The 25,424-nt window shown below is 41.6% G+C and overlaps 1 protein-coding gene across 1 annotated transcript; it reads right to left on the bottom strand.

Annotated features, from left to right (window-relative positions):
• Positions 1-18,775: 18,775 nt before the first annotated feature.
• Positions 18,776-24,649, bottom strand: LOC134632231 (gamma-aminobutyric acid receptor-associated protein-like 2). Its single transcript, XM_063480888.1, has 4 exons — positions 24,403-24,649; positions 21,708-21,763; positions 21,449-21,621; positions 18,776-19,281 (listed from the first exon to the last, which is right to left on the bottom strand). Exons 1-4 carry the CDS (start codon positions 24,434-24,436, stop codon positions 19,191-19,193), a joined length of 354 nt encoding a protein of 117 aa, XP_063336958.1. The 5' UTR covers positions 24,437-24,649; the 3' UTR covers positions 18,776-19,190.
• Between the last annotated feature and the right edge of the window lie 775 nt (positions 24,650-25,424).

Genomic DNA, 25,424 nt, shown 5'->3' with positions numbered 1-25,424 from the left:
CCTACTTGTTCGTTCCCTGGCTCAGCAAGCGAATGCTCCATTGCCTAGTTTCAAAATTTGCGCCCCAGACCAACTCCGCCTCCCAGGTGTACCTAACTGCCCCGCTGCCAATCACATAACAAAGGGGCGGCTCCACTCGCACCCCGGTTTGGCCAATAGCGCTCAGCTTGGATTTACCTTCTCAACGATAGGCTCACTGGCTGGCTTTCACTCAGGATAAATAATCTAACATTTCAGCTTAAATGTAACTGTTTTTTCTCTCAGAAAAACAAACAAACAACTTTTCTCTTTTTCCGCAAACAACATGGCCTCCAGACCTAACAACCTCACTGTGGTATCTCAGACCCCCGTAACCAGCTACAGAGCCTCCGCCACGCCGGCAGAACTCAGACGATTGCATCTTTGCAGGGTCCAGCCTGCAACTTCTATCCCGCTGGAGGAAAGATTCCCTCTCAACACTGGTGGGTTTTGGGGGTATGCTTTCAGCCTCCCAGAGAGTGAAATCTATTTCTACCAGCTAAAAGCGGGTGAAAGTTTTGGTCCGCTCACACCGCGGATCGCCTTTACTTTATCTAATTGGGGTGTTTTGAGCCTCATCGCGACGCCCCGAAGTGCAGAAGAGCCTGCGGGAAACGAGCTCGCAACAACTGCGAACCAGGGGTCAACAACAACTGCCGTTGCTTTCCTGCAAATTCTCTGAACAGGCAGCCATGAAGCAACCATATTTTTCTTAAGATTAATTCAATTTAATATTATTTGTATGGCCATATCACAACAACATCATAGCCTTAAACCAGGTTTGGAGTAAAGAGAAATGGACATATAGTTGCTTTTTTGGGTTACTTTGATGTCAAGAAAGTTAATTTGTTTAGAACTGTGATCAAGGATAACACGTAAAACGTTGAAAGTGTCAGTATAAAAACTGCACAAACTCCAGAAAAGTGGCAACTGAGGTGGCAAAAGTGCAGGCAATTTTTACTTAAGTAGAAGTACAGCTGCTAGTGTCAAAAACACTCGAGTAAAGGTTTGACAAAGTATCGGTTGACAAAAATGTGCTCAAAGTAAGAAAGTCAAAATAGTAACCTAACTGAACCTTGTGCTATAATAAAATAATATTAGTAGATAGGTCTACAAACTTAGTCTGGTGGTAAGAGGCACATTTGGCCTTGAAGGCACATTTGGCAGCCAGGGTTAGAGCTCAGACACCTGGGGCCTGGGGGGTTGGGGCTAACAACACTGACTGGTAAAGGAATCTAACATCCCAGTGTTACATGGTGAATGCAGCTGATAAAAAAGCCATAAACTACTTCCATTTGTTTAGTGGTGATTGCCAGTTTGGTTGGGTTTTTTTGAGACACAGAGAGTGAGAGATCCTGTCCTACATTACTTGAAAAAAAAGAAGATATTTTCAGAGCTGTTGATATATGAAGCAGTGTTCATAGAAACATGGATCAACTCTGTTTTAGGCATTGAGTGTTGCATTGTGAGAGTTTCAATAAAAAGGCTGCAAATTATTGCATTTATACTGGAGAGCAAAGAAAAATTAAATTCTACTTGTACTATGGAAAATCAGTTTCATAAAAGCTACATAAACAGACCTGAAGAAGACTGTGTTTGCAAAAACTAGCGGTAACGTCTGAGAACTATAAGACAGACTGTTTCTGCTGTCGAAACAATTTGTGTTGTTAATCCTGAATGATTCATGGTGACAACATCATAAGAAGAAGGTCATTTTACTCCACACACACACACACACACACACACACTTTTGGAAAATCACATAGTTTGACCATAAAAATTCCCAGAATAATTAGTATTTGAGATTGCTGAAGCAACATCACTAAAGAAAAATATCCTTGCATGTCACTTTGCTTTCATTTGAAAATCTAAAGTTGTTTTTTTTATGTAAAACATAAAAACAACAAAAACTTTAGATGTTAGAGATGTCCTGATGAAATTTGTGAATATCTAGATCAATGGTGTTTCCATGTGAGAGTCTATAGGGCATAGACTGAGGCGGGGTTTTAGAAATACATGATGGTAACATGAGACATGTTAACTTTGAGAACACTAACATCTAGATTAAGGTGTGAGAAGTAAATGCATCACAGAAGCTGAAAATAAACTGATTTGAACAGGTTTGATGCATTATACAAATAAAAGGTTCATGCAATAGTTCACATGATCTAAGTAAGAGTCACTCGGAATCTCAAATGTTAAAGTACACTTACTGATTGTACTTTTACTACATGAGCTAATGTAGATGCTCTAAAAGCACGCTGACTGAAAAAGAAGCACACATTTGGAGAAACTGTGCTGTAACTTCTCATACTGTTTTCTGACAAAAGTGAATTGAAAACTTCTGCTGTACAGCTTACTAAGGGGTCCTTTGATGGGCCATGTGCAGTTACACAAAAGAACAAGTTAAATTTCACCATAACACTGACTGGAGAAAAGCCAGTTTGGGATCCTAATTGAGATTACAACTGTAATCAGTAAAATCAGTGCTGTGATAGTTAGTTTAAGATCAAAACCTGATTTAAAACACAGTGTAACATCAACATTCTTGCCCCTGAAAAATAGGCCAGGATGGCCGAAAAATGTACTTTAAAATGAGATTTTCTTTTTGTTTCATTGGAACAGTAAAGTACCATAACAAAGAAATGAGTACACCTTTGTAGATATCACTGATATGGAGTTTTTCATGTTTTACATAAAGACTTAGGGCTGCTAGTTTCCTAGTGGCATTTTCTCATTTAAACCATGGTGCCTTAAAAGTTTAGCAGCAAGACACTTGTTTCCTTTGTTCCATCAAACATTTCTTTCAGCCATCTGTGTTTATCAGAGCGATATGTGACTAATACGGAAAGCAACGGCAGTTGTTGTTGACCCCTGGTTCGCAGTTGTTGCGAGCTCGTTTCCCGCAGGCTCTTCTGCACTTCGGGGCGTCGCGATGAGGCTCAAAACACCCCAATTAGATAAAGTAAAGGCGATCCGCGGTGTGAGCGGACCAAAACTTTCACCCGCTTTTAGCTGGTAGAAATAGATTTCACTCTCTGGGAGGCTGAAAGCATACCCCCAAAACCCACCAGTGTTGAGAGGGAATCTTTCCTCCAGCGGGATAGAAGTTGCAGGCTGGACCCTGCAAAGATGCAATCGTCTGAGTTCTGCCGGCGTGGCGGAGGCTCTGTAGCTGGTTACGGGGTCTGAGATACCACAGTGAGGTTGTTAGGTCTGGAGGCCATGTTGTTTGCGGAAAAAGAGAAAAGTTGTTTGTTTGTTTTTCTGAGAGAAAAAACAGTTACATTTAAGATGAAATGTTAGATTATTTATCCTGAGTGAAAGCCAGCCAGTGAGCCTATCGTTGAGAAGGTAAATCCAAGCTGAGCGCTATTGGCCAAACCGGGGTGCGAGTGGAGCCGCCCCTTTGTTATGTGATTGGCAGCGGGGCAGTTAGGTACACCTGGGAGGCGGAGTTGGTCTGGGGCGCAAATTTTGAAACTAGGCAATGGAGCATTCGCTTGCTGAGCCAGGGAACGAACAAGTAGGAAAAATTGTGCGCTGAGCGCGGTTCGGTGCGAGTAAGAGCTAGGACTTAGAGTCTGCGCGGAATTTGAGACGGAGCTAGTAGAGGGCTGATTTGAAGAAAAAAAGACTAAGGGTTTTTCAGGATTTCCCCTGTTATCGAATATAAGGTTTTGGGTATACGGGGGTGGGTTCCCTAAAAGTTATTCTAGGGGTTTTGGAGAAAGAAGGAGGGTTTTTTCAGGAGGTTTCCTGCTTATTTTGCCTAATGATCGGGGGGGAGCCGCGGGGCGCTGAATTTGAGAAAAAGGACTAAGGATTTTGTTTCAGGTGTTTTTTGGAGAAAAGAGTTTTTTCAGAAAGTTTTTTATGTTGGGAGCAGCGGTGCGTTTATGCTCGGGGTTGGAGCAACGGGGATTGCGAGAGTTTTTTGCGATTCTGAGTTTGATTTTAAATCTCCTTGTTCGGATTAAACAAATGCATATAAATTGAAATAAAGTTTTCCCCCAAGGCATGCACCCTGTATGTCTAGCCATACTGAACGTTACAAAGCACAAGTTTAACTAAGCACATTTATACTGGTTTAACATGTTTTCACACACACAAAAGCACGGTCCCCCGGAGACATAGGCACGATGCCGAGAGAGGCGCGCGCACGGGCGCGCCTAGACACACAGGCGCGGGGGGCGCGCACGCGGTGCGCGCTCACGCGCTGACCCACCAGCAGACGGCGTTTTTTAAGCATAAAAAAGTAAAAACTTTTTTTAATAGCTTAAAATAAAAGAATACTATTTGATATAAAAAAAATCTTTCTAAATAATCAATTAGTTCTTTTTAGGGGGAAGAAAAGCAATGAGCTATGAACTAGCATATTTTGGATGAATATCATAATTTTTATGAAAATCATATTTTTATGAATATCATATTTTTATGAATATCATATTTTTATTACTTCCTTTATTACTTTATTACCTCCTTTACTTCCTGAGCTCATGAATATTTTATTGGGGGCCATAAATCACTCAGTTTGACATAAGGGGCCTAATATCCCTCCTATGATGACATGATATGACATCAGTTCTCAGGCACTGAGTTTCATCCCTGTTAATCCACCCACCCCGGCCCATCCTCCTGCTGGACCACCATCAGGAATATGGAGCCCTCGCAGCTCCCTCATAATTTAATCACAGCACTTGTGTGTGCCGCACCCTGTAGTTACCCTGTCACTCCACAGATGTGTCCTGGTGATGCAATGACACACTCGAGCTGACTCAAGCGTCAGACTACATTCACTTCCTGCTGCTGGAGTGAGGTTCTGAGGTCAGCAAAAGTCAAAGGAGGAAATAAACACAAAACATTTAGTGTTTGTTTTTAAATACATTTTAAATATTTATTTTGGAGGGTTGATGAATTTGAAGTCATGTGGAGCAGGATGAGGAAAACTGAGTGAAGCAACAAAGGCGAGCCTTTATTTCATCTGATGAAACCTCCATAAAGGTCACCAGCAGAGTGAACACCATCCAAAGTTGGTTAGGAGCATGCAGGGACGATTAAAAATGCAGACGTATTTAGCTGACAAGCTAAAACAGGAAGTGAGAGGCAGTAACTAAGCAGGAAAATACAGACACATGAATTACTTTCACTCGGGGAGTTTGTGAGGAAAGACATAAACTCTTAATACAAAGGAACTAACCTAAAAATGACGGACTCAGCCGCTGTAGTAACTTTGATAAGACAAATGTAGGAAGTATGATCACGCACAGGAAGTGGGGCTACTTACCGGTTCCTCCTGCTGCCCCTCCCCTTAGCCCAGTGAGGAAAACCCTAAGATCCATCATACGGGAAACATGACAGCTCAGAATAACTCACGAGAATGTGTGCTGCGTTCAGGCTGAGAGAAGCCGGGCTGATAACCTGCAGGGCCCTGACCGCGGGCCTCATCACGTAGGTCATATAGCCTTCAAATACTTCCTGCAAGTGCTTAGCCAAGTGAAACATGTGCTGCTAACATACAGAGCTGTTTTTAACTTCTTACCTTTTAAAAATGCATCTCAAACGCAAACTGTAGGTATGTCCCAATTCATAGGCTGCATTCCTCGGAGGCCGCATTTGTAGACCGATTACATCACAGCCAGGCGACAAACGCCGTCCCGATTTGAAGGCTGCTCCAAATGCAGCCAACAAATGCGTCCTTTTTTTCCCCGGATTTGAAGGATGGGTCGGGTGTATCCTTCATGGCCCAACCTATCCCAGAATTCATAGCGCTGCCCAGCCGATTCCTGTTTCCAACAATGGCGGCAGCTACTTAGTTAGAATTTCACTTAAACTATAATTTTACTCTTATTACTCTTTCTGTGTCACACGAGAATGTAGCTGTATATACTTCAAATATCTGCTCGGTTTATCAAGATATCGCATATTTGCAAAAGTGCTCCAACGTTTTCAGAGACGTCTGTTACCCACCAGCTCGATAGCTGACCGGGGCGAGAACAGCGAACTCCCCGCATATCGTTTTCAAACCCCCCGCCCCGCGGTCTTTGGCTACTCAGGTTAAACATGACATATAAGTCACTTAGATAACTTAGATAGCTTCGAAGGACCCGGCCCACGTAGACCGCGAAGGGCGGGTCCTCAGGAGGATGCGCCCTATGAATTGGGACATAGCTTGTGCCTCTGTGGCGCAGCTAGCATATGGGGATAACTTTCAGAACTACTGTGAGGCTCCACGGTCCACCACTGCAGTACAACGTAGTCCATTAGAGTGAACTGAGATGATGTGACTCTTCCATTCAGCAGCTCTGAACTCCCGCTGTAACTCGGTAACCATGGATACCACAGGGCAGCCTAAACGTGTGCAGCTCGAGTGTCCTGGTGTTTGTCCAGGACTCTCTGAAAATCTCTGATTAAGACTTTGTTTACTCACATGCAGAACATTACACACACCAAGTCACTGTGCAATGCATGAATTTTGAGTGTCGCCTCAGATCAAACACAGCAAACTAAGACTGCAGGGTTTGACTGTGCTGGACGCGCTCACTGCCCCTCACCCCTGAATGTGTGTGGACTGCATTTATATTACAGCACAGACTGTAAGTACATGGTAGACTGTAGACAACCTGATGGACGCATATGACTGACAGTTTGTTGGCTATCCTGGTTTACTGGCCTTTTAAATTAATGCAGCTTGTGGAGTGAGCTAACTGGAGTTAGCTGGTAACTTAGCACGCCAGCCTGTCATCCAAGTGTGGTCACGTCTGGCTTCAAAAGTCTAAGGTGGCAGCAGTCACACTGCTAATGTTCATGTGTCCGACTGCAGAGTCCAAAATCAGTTGTTGACTAAAGATTGTGCCTAATTCCATCCTTTACATACATGCTGTGTCCAAATTCAGGGGCCGCATCCTCCTGAGGACCCGGCCTTCGCGGTCTACGTGGGCCGGGTCCTTCGAAGATCGAGAAAGCCAGAAGTGTGAGGCTGTGAAATGGGACGGTCTGGCCTTCAGATTTGCGTCACCGCTGTCTCTGTAGAGTTGAATAAACTCAGCCGTCTGCTCCTTGCTTCCTCAATATAACAGGACATTGGAGTAAACTCTCGACCATCTCACACTTCTGTTTATTCAGCTTTCTGTTTGACGTTTATTCAGCTGTGTGAAAACTAGAACTTTAATCTCAGCCAAACAGATTTACTCAGGAACAAATAAAACACAGAAAAAAGCCAAACAATAACATGTTTAAGTTATCTGAGTGACTTATATATCATGTTTAACCTGAGTAGCAAAAGACCGCGAGGGTCTGAAAACAATGTGCCGGGAGTTCGCTGTTATCGTCGGCTCTAGTGAGCCTTGACCTCGTGGTCAGCTCCGAGCTGGTGGGTAACAGACGTCTCAAATATGCGATGTCTTGATAAACCGAGCTGATATTTGAAGTTTACACAGCTACATTCTCGCCTGAAAATATCTTAAAAGTTTATTTTATTTTGTGACCCAGAAAGAGTAATAAGAGTAATATTAAAATTAAGTAGCTGCCGCCATTGTTGGAAGCTGGAATTGGCTGGGCCGCGCTATGAATTATGGGATATGGTGGGCTACGAAGGACACACCCGACCCATCCTTCAGATCTGGGGAAAAGGAGGACGCATTTGTTGGAGTCTGCGAATTTGGACAGCCTTCGTCCTGTCGCTGTGACGTAGTCGGTCTACAAATGCGGCCTCTGAAGGATGCGGGGTAATGTGGGGTAAAAATCAGGGCAAACAAAACTTGCAAACTTTCAGCTTAAAATGTCTTTAAGATCCTTCTGGGATTCTTTATTAAGGTAAACGTACAGGGTACAGACCTTCAGCTGAATGACTGAAAGTGAAACTGTAACAGTGCTTTTACAAGTTACTGATTAAATCCAGCCTCTGTTATCACAATAAGTATTATGCTAGAGTTTCCTTGTTTACTCTGTGTGGAGTTTATGCTCTTCGTGTTTTTGACGGTGCTTTTTGGCACAGAAACCAGCGAGGTGACGCAATGCCGCCGCAGTCTCCTCCCTCTCACTATAAAGCCTTGCTGCCTGTATTTAGAAGCAGAGCTCACCTGCTGGATCAGCCTGTCAGACATCCTAACTTTAAGTTTAAAACGAACTTGAAACAAGTTTGTTTGTGCTTTGCGCCCTCGTGTTACGATTCTAAAAGTCTTAAATCTTAAAAAACACAGGCAGTAGCTAATAGTTCACCTCAGCCTGCTGTCAAAGCCTGGATGCCTTCACACAAAACCAGTCTAACAATTAACAATTACGCTTTATAAAAAACAAATAATTTCAGCAGCTTCCTCCACTGATTCTATAAATAACTTGTGTGTCAAACCTGTTGGTTACATCACTGTCCCACAGAGGAAAGATGATATGTGTCTGATTAGAATTAACAGGCTGATTCTTCCTGCTTCTTTGAACCCTTTCACTCCCATTGACTGACTTCCTCTCTGTGAGTGACAAGGAAACCAGGGCATGTAATACCGCGGGCACGACGGGTTTTCCACACTTACATCATCGTTCGGGCACCTGCAATGATTCAGGATGATTGATTCTCACTGTCATTGTTTTGGGTTTTGGATCTAATCCTCAGATTTTTTTAAATATTCCTTTCTGTTGTTTTTGATGCTAACATGTCAGAAATGTTGTAATCTCACACTCAGTAATCCTGCACGTGTCTGATACAGTCGGTGTTTCCACACAGAGACCAACACGAGGCCCTTTGTCTGTCGGCGGGACGTCAGTGCCTCGGAAATCTGATGAGTTTTTATTATAGTGTCATTTTAGTCGGTGTATTTGGCAGCAAGTCTACAGCTCCTTTAGACTTTTTCATATGTTATCTGTGGCGACCTCGTAAATCCTGATCTGTCTCATGAAAATCATCCTTTGTACATGAAACTCATAGAAAATGCACCAAAAATAAAGTATGCATTTTTTTTTATCATGCACACAATTATGGAACATAAGTATAACCTTTAAACATTTATGTATGCCCCAGTGGATACTCGTGAATCTCTGAGGCAGGAATTTACTCTTATAAAGCACCTAACCTCCCAGGCGTACTGCTTACCTGGTGTCGGTGGAAAAGGAAGAGGAACAGGCAAAATTTACCGAAATAATGTAACGGTGATGGAAGCTTCAGATGTGTGTAAAAGGCTGTTTAGTGTCAGCAATTTTAGGTCTGTCTATAATTCAGCGTTTCAGACAAACAGAGTCTTAACCGCTATGATTCATGAAAAGCACAAACTGTGGATAAAACAAAGAAGAGCTGTTTGGGATTCTTTGCATATTTACATACTTTAAATATGTAATGATATTGAGGCATTTCTGCAGATTTTCCCTCATGTGCATGCAGCATACTGCATGCACACTATGACGCAGTGATGCAAACATGAACAACCTTCTGTTGTTTCAGTCGGGCTGATGTACGTACAGGAATGTGACGTGGGACTTTCTGCAAAATATCCAGCCAAGGTGGCAGAGTTTCAGGGGCATTCCAGTCAACACCTGCGGCACCATCTTCCTGTACTACAGCATCAAAGGGTGAAGTTTGTGAAGAGGGCTGGGAGGTGACATTAAAGTGTCCAAGAAATTAAGAATGACGTGTGAATAATCGAGTAATGCAGACATTTTGTTCATTTTCAGTAAGCTGTGATTTACAGAATGAGTGAAATGTTACTGTGCACTGACATAAATCCAATGGAAAATAACCTAATCTGAGGTCACAGATAAAGGAAGCAGCAGGCTCAGTTTCTTATTGACGTCCAAATAACACAGGTCTGCAAACATAACACTGCACAGGATGTTTTGACTGTTTCTTATAGATTTTTACTCACAGAAACTGTGAAAAATATTCTAAAAGTTCCACCTCATCAGGTTTTCTTGCAAAACTCATGTTTTTACTGTAATTAACCTTTTTAAATCTGGTATCCTATAATTGAATCAAAAAACCATATCCAATGAGGATTCCTTACATTAATTTAATGTTTCTAAGAGCGAGACATACAACTAGAAAATGTGAGGAATTGAGGGGGGTCAGTAGGAGGGGGGAGGGTACGGTGGGTTTGCCGGTGTGAGGAGCTCAGATGATCGTGTCCCAAAAAGTTTATTTTGTTCATAGCCAAAGCTTCTCAGAAAAAGCGTGCATAGTTAATTGTAATAAATTATTGATATTTTTCATCGCTGTTGTGCTTTTTTTAATGTAAACTCCTCGTGTTTTGCATAAAAACTGAACATGATGGAAGGAAATGGAGATCATTTTTAGATTGAGCACCCTAAAAAACATACAATTTACCCAAAATATCCCATGCAGCTGAAAATTTTGTTTTGTTTTGTTTTTTGGAGACTAGTGTAATCTGACTCTTTGCAGCAGTGGACTCGCCCCCTGCTGGGCATTAGAGAGAATACAGGTTTGAAGACAAGAAGGAAGTTTTTGCATTAGGCCGTCAGGAGTTAGTTAATTCAAACTACACTAAAAGAACAAATTTAAATAAAATAGAAAAATAACTGACAGGATTTTTTTAAACTTGTAAATCTAAGTAAAATGGAAATATGAATAAAACTCCCCTCTCACCCCTGCGGGTGGTCTATCCTTCAAGCTTGTTTCCTCTACCAGAGGCCTGGGAGCTTGAGGGTCCTGCGCAGTATCTTTGCTGTTCCTAGGACTGCGCTCTTCTGGACAGAGATCTCCAATGTTGTTCCTGGGATCTGCTGCCACTCGCCCAGTTTGGGAGTCCCTACCACTGGGACCACTGTTACCTTCACCCTCCACATCTTCTCGAGCTCTTCTCTGAGCCCTTGGTCCTTCTCAAGCTTCTTGTGTTCCTTCTTCCTGATGTTGCTGTCATTCAGTATCACTGCATCGATCACTACGGCCGTCTTCCTCTGCTTGTCTTCCACCACTATGTCCGGTCGGTTAGCCATCACCATTTTGTCCGTCTGTATCTGTCCCACAGGATCTTTGCTTGGTCATTCTCAACCACCCCAGGGGGCGTGTCCCATTTTAAAGTGAAGTTTGTTATCCTTAAAGTTCTTTCAAAAGACTCCAGCTAATCCAAACTGCCAGTGATAGACCTCACAGTACCATATCGCCCTATTAGAGCACGTTGCTCTCACACTGCAGGCGTACTTGTTCTTCCTAGAGTATTTAAAAGTAGAATGGGAGGCAGAGCCTTCAACTTCGTCCCCTCTTTAGGAGACAGACACTGTCTCTATTTTGAAGGCTGCAGTACTGCATGTCCTTAAGTTTTGTCTTCTCTCTGTCGTAGGGTGTAAGCAGACAGCTGCCCTTCCCTAAGTCTGGTCCCGATGAAGCCTGTTGGAGAAAAAGTGGTGCAGTGTGCCTGCTGTTATGGAAGGGGAAATTATCTTTAGAGACTGAAACAGTTTTTATAGCTGTGTTACGTCCCCACATGACATGTTTATTTCTGCTGTAAATTTGGACATTTGAACACGAGAGTCTGGGGGACTGATTCACTGCTGGGAAAGTGTTCGGTTTGTTTTTTCTGTTTAGACGATCTTTCAGTTTCACAGCTTCACATTTCTCTGAGTCAGTCAAGCTGAAATAGGCTGATAGCAGCAGTCTGGTTCATTTGGATCTTTGGTATCTCAGCTCTGTGGAAATTATTAAATTATTAAAATGAAACAAAATCATGGCGAGTTTGTTGTTTTCATGCTGCACAAAATGAAAACTGTGAAATGAAACTGGCTTTGATGACACCTTTTATGCTAGTCAACAATTGAAAGTCTTACTTTGTCTGACTCTGGAGTGCAGCAGAGATCGGTGCACACAGCTCAGTATTAAATCATTAAGATAAGCGTCTACATCAGCCGTTTTTGTCTACAGTTTGTTTTGTTTTTTAAAGAAAGTAGAAGAAGTTTGATTTGTACCTGTTCACTTTTTATGCAAGAAATGCAAACTTTATGTATGTGTTGCTTAAAATTACAAGTGACAGATTTGATCATTCTTACTCTTTACTGCAACTGTTGCACAATAACTTACCGGGGGGGGGGGGGGGGGGGGGGGGTCACACAGTCTTGTCTGCAGGAATTACACAGAGATGAAAAGTTTCTGTTTCACATTGAGGAAAAACGGGACTTGCCAGTTTTCCTAGCAAAACTGCTGCTTATCTCTTTACAAAGATAAGAGTGAAAATTAAATGAATGTAGCTGCAGGAAAATGACACTGACTGCTTAAAGATGCAGATCTGGTTGGTTTTCCTCATGGATCTGACGCACTGACTCACTCTATTCTGCGCTAAATTATTTACTTTCTGCTTTCCTGGCAGACTCACATCCCTTTAGTCACCACTGGAAGGAAGGAATTTCCTTTTGTTATGGCTTGGATATCGTCACTAATGCAACCAGTGAATTCTGGGTGACTCAACACCTTAGCAACCGGGACACAGCTTTTAGGGTGTTGGCTTCAGCGAGCCTGGCTGCGATCCAATCAAAGCAAGCAACAGTCCAGTTTTTTCAGAAAAAACTTTCTGACGCACAATGTGAGATGGGGCGGAATCACCTGCGTGTGTGACATTTAGCGGGACCGGTCCCTTTGTCCTCTTCTGTTTAGTGAGTTGATTGCAGCACTGATAGGCTCAGACTAAAAGAAAGGAATCTGCTTGTTGCACCAAAATGCTGGCCTGCAGGCCATGTGTTTGTTTCCCTCACTATGGAGAGACTGTAGATCATATTTGAAGTCTGCCGGTGCACCTTTCAGCAGGGATATTCCAAACATTTCACATAATGTACTGTCCCAAACTCAAACTCGGATTTATTAAAAAGCACATTTAAACACACAGGTGCAATATTAACATGTGCATTATTAAATATATGGAGCCATGACCCAAAAGGCATCAGAAACACAAAGAGAATCAGACACAGTGTCAAACACCAGTGAGGAAAAATACGTTTTCTAGTTTTAAACGAGTCGATGTGTCACAGCAAGCAGAGGTTTATTTAAGTAAATGAATCAATGTATGACACAATAAAAATACCAAAATAAAATGAGATCAAATAAAACACGAAGCACATTATTTTGAAAATCCAAACAAATATAAAATAATGAATAAGACAAATAAAATTCCCTCTGAAGTTAAATGAACACATTTAAGCTGATGATGAAAGTCAACAAGAGGAAATACGCTTGTTTTTCTTTCACTTCTCTCCTTTTGCCTCCTAAATGAGCTCACCACAACGAGGAAGTAGAAACACTAAATTGCACACAGTCACAATAAATGTGCGGGTTTTCTCAAAGTGTGAAAACAGATTCACAGAAACCTTTTTCTGGTGGAAGTGGACGAGGAAGTGAAAACCGCCACACAACTCACAATGCCACCCCACAGCGCTGCAGTCCGGCCTGTGAGTACCTGGACAGGTGCGCGTGCTTTATGTTTCAGACTCAACACGCTGAAAATGAAAGAAAATAACAGAGATCTGTAATCTGTGCTGACGGTCTGGAGTACTGTGACTTTGTTCTGCTAATACTACCAGTATTACTGTTCATTACAACAGTATTACTACCATTACTACTGCACTACAACTTGTACTATATGTGCTTTATAAAATTAAATTCATATCAAGCATATTAAACATAGCTACTATGATCATTTCTACTCATTCCTCTGCATCTACCAGCAGTGTCGAGGCTCTGCGGTCAGAGGGTCCCAGAGGAAACGAAGTGACTGTTTTTAGTGTTTCTAATGAAACGGTGGAAGGACTTTATTTTTATTTATTTAAAATGAGAAATCCCAGCAGCTTGTGGCAGATGGCCCCGCCCCTCTCTGAGCCTGGTATTTCTTCCTGTTAAAAGCGAGTTTTTCCTTCCTACTGTCACCAGAGTACTTACTCAAACAGGGTCATGTCATTGTTGTTGTTTCCTCAGTTCTCTTTGTGTCATGTTAGAGTCTTCTGTCACTGTGGGTTAGTGGATGTGTAGGAATCGGATGAGTTCTGCCAATACAGACCGATCAGTTTGCAATTTTCACATAAAGCTCTGCCGGCATTTCAGAGTTTATTTCTCTGATTTATTGACAACAAATCAGAGAAATAAGAAAAATGAGAAATAGATCAAATGTATGCAAAGACAGATTTTTGCACCAGTTAAAAGTAAAATGAGATTTCGTTGCAGTTTCTTTGGGGGTTTGAGCATCATTTAAAAAAAGAAATCCTCTGTAAAGGGTTTCTCTGAATCCTGTCAGAAAGGAGAAGTGGAACCAAAGGGGAACCGTGACTTCTTAGAACACACTGAGCCATGAATGTGGACGTTGGAGGTGGATATAAAGGGAGCAGAGAGCAGGTCAGAGCACATCAGCCCTGCACATTCAAACAGAAGAACATCTGTCTGCGTCGGGAACCATGAAGACTCTGCTGGCTCTCACAGTCCTGACGCTCATCTGCTTCCTGAAGCACAGCTCTGCCAGTGAGTACCGCTGACCTCTGACCTCTGAGTGCCGTGAGTCTGAGCTGCACTCGTATTAACTCTGTGTGTGTGTGTTCACAGTACCAGTCGGTGTAAACATGGTGATAAACAACGACAACAACATGGTGATAAATGGATGCTGCAAGGCCGTCACTAATAAAATCCACATACCAGTGATAAAGGTGACGAACGTGACGATGACCAGCGGCTGCAGTCCTGAAGCAATCATGTGAGTACATGAAAGGCAGGTTACAGGTGTTGCAGGTCTCTGTCCAGATGCAGTGCAGCTGAAATATTTCCAAGTTCAGGTTTTAGCCAAATGAACTCTTTTCAACATGGACCAGAAACCAGGCTGAAATGTAGACTGCTGCTAACCTGTGTTAAATATTTTCGATGTTTTAGTTCAATTAGGAGGCATCGAATTTGGAGGAGTTACACTTAAAGAGGATTTTAGAACTTTTTGACTTTAGAGGTAAAATAAAAATCTCAGTCTTCTGATTGAGACAGTTGTAGACTATTATTGTGAAATCATGAAATAGGCTTACACAAATGCAGTTAGAACTGGGAGGCTCTTATTATGAAAAATCAGCGTTCACTCTCTTTTGGCTCCATGTTTGGGCTCCACCAGTCTGAAACTCAGTAAATTTGATCGTCTTCTGTGTGTTCATCATCAACTGGTAAAACTAAGTACTAAGAAAAATTAAACTGGCTGCTGTGTGACTTATTTTTCAGCTTCTTTCCATCAGTGGCCCTGTTTGCGATGTTGTGACGTGTGCGTTGACAATGTGTGTCATGTGTTTCTTACAGCGTCACTACTCTGAAGAGGAGCTTCTGCCTTGATCCTGAATGGAAACATGCACAGATGCATCTGGAAGAATTCAAGAAAAGATCAGCGCCCACCACTCTGGAACCTGAAACCACTAAAGAAATGAAGAAAAACTTCTCGTCCAACACTCTGAAACCTGAAACCACTAAAGAAATGAAGAAAAACTTCTCGTCCAACACTCTGAAACCTGAAACCACTAAAGAAATGAAGAAAAACTTCTCGTCCAACACTCTGAAACCTGAAACCACTAAAGAAATGAAGAAAAACTTCTCGTCCACCACTCTGAAGCCCACAACCACCTGAGTCTGGATCCCAGAAATGATCAAAATGCTTCTTTTCTACATTATTAATCTGATGAAGCTGTTTGTTGCTCTCATGTGTTTTGAACTGTTGCAGAACTTTGATTATTAATGATGATTACACAGAAATGTTTCTAGTTTAAAACCTTTAAAGTTTTTCTTTCTTGGATGTTTTTTATGAGAGAAACCAAGTACTGAAAGTTTCAAATGTCTGTTCATTATTGCTCCACCTTTCACAATAAAAGCTTTATTTTTGTACTCTTTAAAGCCCACTGAGTCCTTGTTTGAGTGTCTGAGCTTGTTGGTGTTACCACGACTGCTTTATTTAATGCAGCTGTGAGTCATGAAGACATACACCCATTTTATAATAATATTATGTTATAATAATAATCACAAACATCACCTTCATAAAGACCCAAAGCTGGAATAAACCAGTGTTTGCTGTATACTTTTGGGACCTTTGCGTCTGCGCCGTCAGCAGCTGCATCTTCTAACATTTATTTTTAATTATGAAAGATGGATTTTATTATTTCGCTGTTTTTGCACATTTTTGTCAAAGTAAAAGATTTGATTTGTCGTTCTGCAGAGTTTTAACTGAAAGCTGTCGACACGAGTGATGAAAACAAAGACGAGCAGCGTCGCTTCAGCGGCTTTCAGAGATCTGATGTTATTTAGAGAAAGAGGAACTTTGGTTTGTTTACTCCCGAGTATCCTTAAAATTCAGAGAAAGGACGCAGACGTTAGACGAGGAAGTGAAACCAGAAGAATAAACACAGTTTTACACAGATTGATCATGAATTAGTTTTAGGTGGTTAAGTCATCAAGTCAAGTCAAGTCATCTTTATTTATATAGCACATTTAAAAGACATCAAGTGTCGGCCAAAGTGCTGAACAGAGGGATAATATAATAAATGAATTAGAGTAAAAAAAAAAACATTTTAATTTAAGACATGTAAGAGTATATAGCATATAATGTACATGCAAATATGCACATACATATACAAAACTGTACACATTCACACACAAGCACACATATGTGAACATAACATATATACACATGCAACATCATCCAATAAGATGAGAGACCAAATAGACAGAATAAAAAGAGATATCAAAGAGATCCGAAAGCCTTGGAAAATAGGTAGGTCTTGAGATTCGATTTGAAGACTTCCAAGGATGAAGAGGATTTTATGAAGGGGGGAAGACTATTCCAGAGACTCGGGGCGGCAATGGAAAAAGCCCTGTCACCTCTAGATTTGAGCTGGGAGCGTGGAACTGATAAGTGACAAATGCCTGAGTAGAGAGAGTTACAATAGTCAAGACGTGACGATATGAAAACATGGATAACAGTTTCCAGGTCTTTAGATGACAGGATGTTTTTGAGTTTAGAAATGCTCCTGAGTTGGAAAAAAGTGCCATGAACAACTGAATTTATTTGCTTGTCCAGCTTGAGAGTGGAATCAAAAATGAAACCAAGATTTTTTACATGGGGATGTACATTAGCTGATAATGGGCCCAAATTGTTTCTTATGAGACTAATAGAGTCCTGCTTACCGAAGATTATAATGTCGGTTTTGTCATAAAAGTGTTTTATATGTTTCTGTTGTAGATTTTGTGTGTATTTCACATTTTTTGGAAATAATTACAAATGTCTTAAATAATGATGTTAGTTTGTAGATAACGTTGTTTACGTGCTTGACAGTACGTAGACAGTTTTTTTGTGCTAGCTTGAGAGTGTTTATGGATGCTAACATGAGAAAGTTTGAAACATCTGAGATGTTTATGCTCTAAACTTTTATGCATTTTCTTTACTTTTCACAGTGAAGAGAGAGAAACATAAAGTCGCTGCTATAGTTACTAATTTAAATGGTAACTGGCCTGTATTTGTATAACGCTTTACACAACCAGTCATTCACACACACTGGTGATGGCAGCTACATTGTAGCCACAGCTGCCCTGGGGCGCACTGACGGAGGCGAGGCTGCTGGACACTGGCGCCACCGGGCCCTCTGACCACCACCAGTAGGCAACAGGTGAAGTGTCTCGCCCAAGGACACAACGACTGAGACTGTCCAAGCCGGGGCTTGAACCGGCAACCTTCCGATTACAAGGTGAACTCCCAACTCTTGAGCCACGATCGCCCCGCTTAATATAGGAAGAAGAATTTGATCATTCCAAAAGAAGAAAGTAAAAGCATTTAAAGTGACATTAAAGAGTTAAAATGCTCTGTGAAAAGGTAAAATAATAAAAATAATAAGTGAGTGAAGAGGAGTCGCTGAGTTCAGCACTTTGAATTTTCAAACTTCTTTGCTTTCGTAGAAGTCGGTAACCACATTCTCACACCCTCACTCAGATATCGAGTGTCTGGTTCCTGATTCGAGCCGCTAATACCAAGTATGAGAACTCAGCACGCAGACGTGCTTCCATGAACTTTCATGTGTCCCTGGTCGGTTTTACCCAGAAATCACTGCGGCAACTTCATCACACGGAAGAGCTCATTGCACTTTGTGCAGCATAAAATGTCACGATTAGAAACTGTAAACAGGAAGTGAAAACTACTAAATGAATGAATGTTCTGCAATAAAGTGACTGAAAGTATCAAAGGTTAAAATCACAACACAAGTAATAAATGACACCAAACAAAAAGAAACTACACTTCCTCCTAAAGCGTTCCACAGCAACTCTTTACAATCAGATTTCACTAAAACCAAGGAGCAAAGAGTCAAAGCTCAGTCATCATCACGCCTGTTTCAAACAACAAGTTTGAACAGAGATTATTTTGTGCGTATCATCAGCGCGACGTTAGGATCATCCTCGGTGCTGTGAGAATCCTTCCTCGCTTCTGTGGGGGGGGGGTTCTGGATATTTGTTACACGTGCACGCTCCAGACCATCAAACAAATCTTAATATTAGTTAAAGATAACCTGAGTAAACACAAAATACACTTTTAATCGATCATTTCATTCATTCAGGGAAACAAAAGCTGTCTGAAATTACACCGCTCTGTGCAGATCCGTGATTTTCTGCAGCATCAATCTCGTCTCATTTGTAACAATGTTGCAGTTTTTCTTTGTTTTTTGTCGCTGTTGTGTCATCTGTTAACACCTCGATTGGAAGCGACACTCATGGGGATCATTTTGTGCTGAAGAGTCACATGACCCCCTGTTTGCATCAAATAACACACACAGTTTGAAGAAATAAGGAAGGTGCCCAGGCTTTATTTTTGGCTTTTTATTGGTTAGGTCATCCAGCTACCTTACCGTCAAATAATTCATTTTTTTAAATATCATCTTCAAAGAAGAAAGCACAACTGAAAGCAAAAGTCATTCACTCGTCACTTTTAAAAGCTGGAAACAATCAATAATAATAATAATAAATCAAGGTTCCTACTAAAACACTCAAATCACAACATCAAACAAAGAGTAACTGAAATGTGACACACTGGATCTGTAAAGAGGAGGTGAGACATGAGCCGGGACAAGCACGCCGGAGTCTCCCAATGCGTATCCGTGTCTGTTCCAGTCTCTGAATTTCCCTCGCTGTCTCCCAGGGGCCAAGTGAGGGCTGTGATTGGATGTGGGTGGGTGTCAGGAGAGGCAGCTTTTATTTTCCTCTAAAAGCCAAAGGTGTTCTCCCCGCTATAGGCCACGTATAAAAAGCCGTCCTCATCCTTCTCCTTCTCGTACAGCTGCCCCATCGTGATGCTGAAACATGGAGGGAGACGCAACGTCGTCACTGAACACCAAATAAGAAAACAATCCACCGCAGAAAAGACACGACAAATCCGCCTGATTAGCATTTTTTCATAAATAACACCAGAAATCTGTGAACATTTGGAGGAGTGACGCACACTAGTACATAAAGAGCGGACGTTCCTCATATGGTCACCTGAGGCGGTTTGTTTGTGAGAAGCAGCCAATCAGAATAATGATTACATAAAGAGGGAGGAGCTAATGCAGACGGACTGAGGGGCTGCTGTGTAAGACAAAAGGTGGATTATTGTGAGCTGTGAATCATGCAAAGCCACTCTGGTAAACACAGAGCCAGGAATTATGCAGAGTCCAATGACAGTTTAAAATAACCAGTAATCATAAAACAGGTGAGTGACCAGATGTTCAAAGGAGTCCCAGGAGACGCTCACCTCCCTACCTAGGGCTGGGCGATATGACCTAAAATTCCTATCGCGATATAATTTGAAGCATGTGCGGTAACGATATATATCGCGATATATTCTTTTCTTCTGTATAACGTATTTTCCACACTATAAGGCACATTTAAAATTCTTTAATTTTCTCAAAAATCGAGAGTGTGCCTTATGTATGAATTCTGGTTGTGCTTACTGACCTCGAACCGATTTGGGCGTGCAGAAATCTGTTAAAAAATGTTTTAGTACAACTTTGGTAAGCCGCACTGCTTGATGGATTGTCAGAGCATTACAGCTGCCGTAGTGAGGAGCTTCGCGGAGTTATCTGGGTCCAAAACTCCGTCTACTTCAGGTCCCAAAGTCAAACGAACACCAAGAGTTAAAAACGGTCTAAATTCTTTCATCTTTAATTAAATCATCAGCATTGCTGCTTTATCGGGTGTAACAATTAAGTTTAACATCCATGAAAACAGAATTTCTTAAATTTAACGGAGTTAGAAGTTAGCAGGAAGTTAGCTCGCTAGTTTACACCTAAACATTTCATAGCATGTTCTGACTGAGAGATTTGTGAAACTAATTAAAACGTACAGCTCTGCTACCACTTCCAACATAAATGAAGACAGAAAACTAAACAGCAGTGACGTTTGTAGGGTTACTGAAGTTGGGCTAGCTGGTATATAATGATGTGCTACGTGATTGCTAGCTACACAGCTATGTTAGCATAACATAAACAGTGAAGCTGGAGGATGAACATTTTTGGCTTTCCCCATATTTCAAAAGTGCTTCATCTCTTTGCTATGACTGTCGCCCGGCATAATTTGCAGATGATAATGGTTTTAGCCGCTGCGATGCTTTCGACCAAAACAGGCGCAGCTTGATGACATCATCAACATGCGCTATCGCGATATAGTCAAAATCTCTATCGTTGGCCAAATTTATATCGTTTCTATCGTATATCGTTTATATCGCCCACCCCTATCCCTACCTGCACCTTAAACACTCCCAATACTAATTTTAATTTTCAAGTCTGATATTTAGATTTTTTAATCATTCATTTGCACCTGATTTGTTCTTGTTTGAAGACACCGATGTTTGTCTGTGTGTCTCTTTTAAATTTATTGACAGTCGAGCAGTAAGTTCACTTATTTCCTCTGTCCAGCAGGGGGCGCAGATTAACCGCTTGTACATATAATTCATGCTATAAATAAGATTTTTAGGAAACGTTTATAACTCGGCAAACAGGTGTAAAAATAGTTTGGGTATTTTTTCATATTAGAATACGCAGACCTGGAGACAGAGCTATGAAAGCGTGGAAACTGACCCACTAACACTGAAATACTGAGAAGTGCAGCATTATGATGGCCGAATGCTGAGAGCCAAAACTGAATGAATACAGTATTAAATGAATGATGGGAAGATTTACAGTTTTCACCTGTTGTGTTTTGCAGTAGATTAAATATCTTCCTGTCAGGTCTTCTTTTATCATTCGTCCTCCAAAAACCGAGCAGATTAATGGAAAATTAAAGATATCATAGATATGATGTCTTTTATCTAAAGACCTTTAAAACTGAAATGGTTAACGGTGCCGGCCAACAGTATTCGGTTTACAATCAAATAATAAACCCTCACACGACCTGAAGTTACAGAGCGAGGTCATTTCAGATCTCATTATTTTACTTTATTATATAAAAATCAGACAACGAGGTAATCTGAAAGGCTGAGCTCACCTGGACTGAGGCACCGTCTTATCCACAAACAGGAAGATGGCCTTCTCCGAGGGCAGCTGGATGCGTTTCCTGATGATCCACATGAACTGGGCCACTGTGATGTCAGAGGGGACCAGGTACTTCCTCTTGTCGATGTCCACTATCTGCGATCCCGACACTTTCTCCACGATCACCTGAACGCAACAACACACACATTTCATCATCAGCGAACTGGACGACTTGCAGAAGCAGCCGCCCACGTGTCGTCGCGCTCACTCACCGGGACGCGGTCAGGGTACTTGTTGCGGATTTTGGCTGACTCTATGCATCGATGTTCTGCAGGAGACAAAGAAACATGCGGGTTAGTCTGACGGGTGTTTCTCGGCACCTTGGGCTGTTTCCAAGTGAAAAAAAAAAATGGCTAATGAAAGTTAACCAAAATGAAACTATGAAGAAAATTATTATTATTATTATTATTGTTATTTTAATAACAATGAAACAAGAAACTGACTCAGAGTTCTCACTTGATTAAACCACAGAAACAAACATGATTAAAAAGATAAAAAACTACAATAACGATCAAACAGATGCAAATTATAAGCAACAAATAACAAAAAATAGACATTACAAAGAGCCGCTATTCATTGAAATCTAATGTTCAACTTATTTCCACATATTTATATTGCCCAACGGCTTTGCATGATTCACAGTTCAAAATAAGCCTTCTTTATCTCATACAGAGCCTTGTTTAATATGAACATCCACCAGGAGCAGTGGATATGTGACAGGGATTAACAAATGCAGATTTAAGTCCACTTCAATCAGTGAAAAAAGGTTTTCAGTAACTTTCTAAATGCAAAGGCAAGCTTTTGCTCCCTGCAGCGCCCCCTGTGGTGTGGAGGCTAGCTTCAGCAGTTTGTTTACATGTACCAAAAATATCAGCCTTCCTAAATGATCAATAAAAGCTACATTTCAAAAACCAGCTGACTTCTTCAGTTTAAGTCTTTAGGTCCCCGATGGTTATGTGAGGAGTTCTTCAGAGAGGTTTGTTTAGAAAAAACCTTCCGCAGACAGCTCTCAGCACCTCCTGCTGCTGATTATGTACAGAGATCAATATCTGACGGCGGAGTTGTTGTCAGTTAACACCACCTCTGACCGCCCGAACACCTTCGATCCGCTCACTCAAAAGAAGAACATGCACTGAATCTTTAATAAAACATCACCATGTTGCCTCAATGATATCACGCCGCATGCATTCCTGCAAGTATTTATTCTGGCAAATATCTGCACAAAAGTAAAATAATCACTCCCGTTTCTAACAGTTCAACAGCTCCTTTTCCTTCAGATCATTCGTTTTCACTATGTCACAGAAATTAAAGATGAATGAGCACAAATGGACAAAAATCCTTATCGCGGTTTGTGGTCAGCTGGCTGAAACAGCGCTCGGCATGAGGCTCCAGGAACCACATCTTATCTTTCACAGGAAGCACTGGGGGTGCCCTGAGCTCCTGTTCAGGTTTCACAGTTGGCCGCCATAGACATGCTAATTGTTGCAGTTGCTTCTAGTTTGCATGGAAGATACTGAATTATCTGTAAACCCTCGCTAACTACTTCCTGAACTGTAGTGAAACACAAAGTGCAACACAACCCAGAAATTCACCTTCCCTGTAAAAGTTTTGACTTTTGTGTTTTGCATTTTTCTTATTTTTACAGCTAGAAATTAGCGAGCATTTCCAGACATGTCGGCATCTTCCTTCCAAACAGCGACTGGGGCGATGTGTAGCGACCTAAGCAATCGCAGGAAGGTCCAAACAGGTAGCACCGTGTACCGTAAACCTCCAACCAGTCCCCTCATTGATCTAGGACCGTGTGACACTGTGGGGCCTTGTTCACGCCACCCAACAGCATCACAATGGCAAAATGGTGGACAGGTTAGCGGTCATGTGTCTACAAACCCTGAATAGTGTTAGCTTGAAAGAAAGAACCATAAACACTTTCTTAAGCTTTTATTATAACAACATCTAATAAATGACAAAAAAAAGTTACCACTGTTCTTTTTATTTTTTTACCTAAATCAATTTCCCCTCTTTAACAGCAGCAGTGCAAGCTCCACCCCCCTAAAAAGCTCCAGAAATTAGGGGGAGGAGGGGTTGGGCTTTCACATCCACCAACATGCTTGTCTTTCTTAATGGAGACAACATTTGTACTATTTTAAATCCTACAAATAATATTTCATGATAAGTTTCAACCACTGGTAGACGTCAGCTCACGCAATACTTATTACAATTGCGTAATTATACAATAATACAATATTTTTATGTGAAATTAATGGATATAAAACTATATTACAGTAACACAATCACAGGGAATGTGCTCCTGCAATATTCAGTACTTCACTGAGTGAGTTTTCCTGATTACCTTGATTTACTTTACTGTACTTCAGCTGTAACTGAGCACCTCCATAACTCCCTTTAAATGATCCCTCAGCACATGTACATGTCTAAACAGATGTTTCCAGCTGTGTTGCATGCGGCTGGCCTGTAGTGTTAGAGCTGTTTGCTCATCCAGCTGCTGATGAACTGCGAGCAGAGGCGAGGCCCGACTAGCAACTTGCTGAGCCAGTTTAGCCTGAAACTGGGTCGTCGTGTTAACAACAAAGACACGATGGTTTGTCCCCTTCCACGAGCCCAGTACACGGCTTTAATACTACAGGTTTAAAAATTAACGTTAACAGGAGCGGACATCAACATTTACACCTGTATGTCCCCGTTAATGGATCGCTGGCTCCTCTATGGACAAAAGCCTGGAGGACAGGCCCGGCTCCCCGCAGGGCCCGTTTACCAGCGACACCTTAGAAACTTTAAAGCCCACATTAACTCCCATACGGAAGCATAAACAGCTAGACTTTTATAACATAATAATAACAACTCATAACCATTTTTCCTCACTAATCAGAACATCGCCTCCATTCTTACCCAAAGAGTGGTCTTCTTTGAACATCCATTTCATGTTTGCCGTTTCCGGGCTCCTCTCGTCGGGTGCAGCGGGCTGTAAACGCGGCTCACGGTTAAATTTGGGGCTCAACAATCTTCCCGCTCGCTGTCCTCTCAGTTTTAACCTCAAACGATCACACGGCTCGACACCTCCCAGCGAACCAGCTACACAACAACAACAACAACAACAGCAACAATCCTCTTCTTCACGATCAGTCTGCTGAGCCCCGCCCAGCCCGTGACGTCACCAAGGCCCCTACCATTCCGCCATGTAGAGGGGGGAGAGAAAGACGGAAACCATCGACTCTTTCTCTCTGTAAACGCAAATAATAACGAGCACATGGCGAAATGCATCATAACTAGGCTAATAACCACATAAGACCTAAGTAAGATTAAATGCGTCAATTTCACTGTGTGCATAAGCCGATATTAACATTTCACATGGTAGTTTATGCACTGCTCCCCCCTGTAGTGATGCGCAGTCATACGTATTTCTCCTCGCTACAACATAAACACAACCAGCATTACAGCATTGTCCCCACAGACATGCGCAGTTTGAATCCCCTAAATGCAACCGTTACTTTCGTTTTAAGAATGTTGTATGATGTGGTGGCAGGGCTAAGACTTCTAGAATAATTAATTAGGGTGATACTAAGATATAAATGAATAAATATCTATCTTCCTGTTTTGCTTTGAAAGGAGAGATCCAGAGCACAGCCTCCAACTACAAACCCATGGCCTTTGTAATCTGCTTCTGGAGGTGTTGCAATCAGAAACGTGTCATTGCTTTTTTTTTCTTCTCGTTTTATTCGAGTAACATAGAGCTAATCTGTCCTTACGTAGCAGGGGGGTCAAACTCATTTGACATCATGGACCACATACAGAAAAAGCTCTGGTAGCTTTTTGCCAAGACTGTCCTGAATTTTGGACTAACTAAAAGTTTATATTTAAAGTAGAAAATAATAATTCAAATTTATTTATTTTTTAAATAATTTTTCTGTTTT

This window comes from Pelmatolapia mariae, linkage group LG1 (assembly GCF_036321145.2).
Source record: "Pelmatolapia mariae isolate MD_Pm_ZW linkage group LG1, Pm_UMD_F_2, whole genome shotgun sequence".
In the NCBI taxonomy this organism is placed as follows: domain Eukaryota; kingdom Metazoa; phylum Chordata; class Actinopteri; order Cichliformes; family Cichlidae; genus Pelmatolapia; species Pelmatolapia mariae.
Note: the sequence above shows the minus strand (reverse complement) of the source record. Positions and strands in the feature narration are given on the sequence as shown.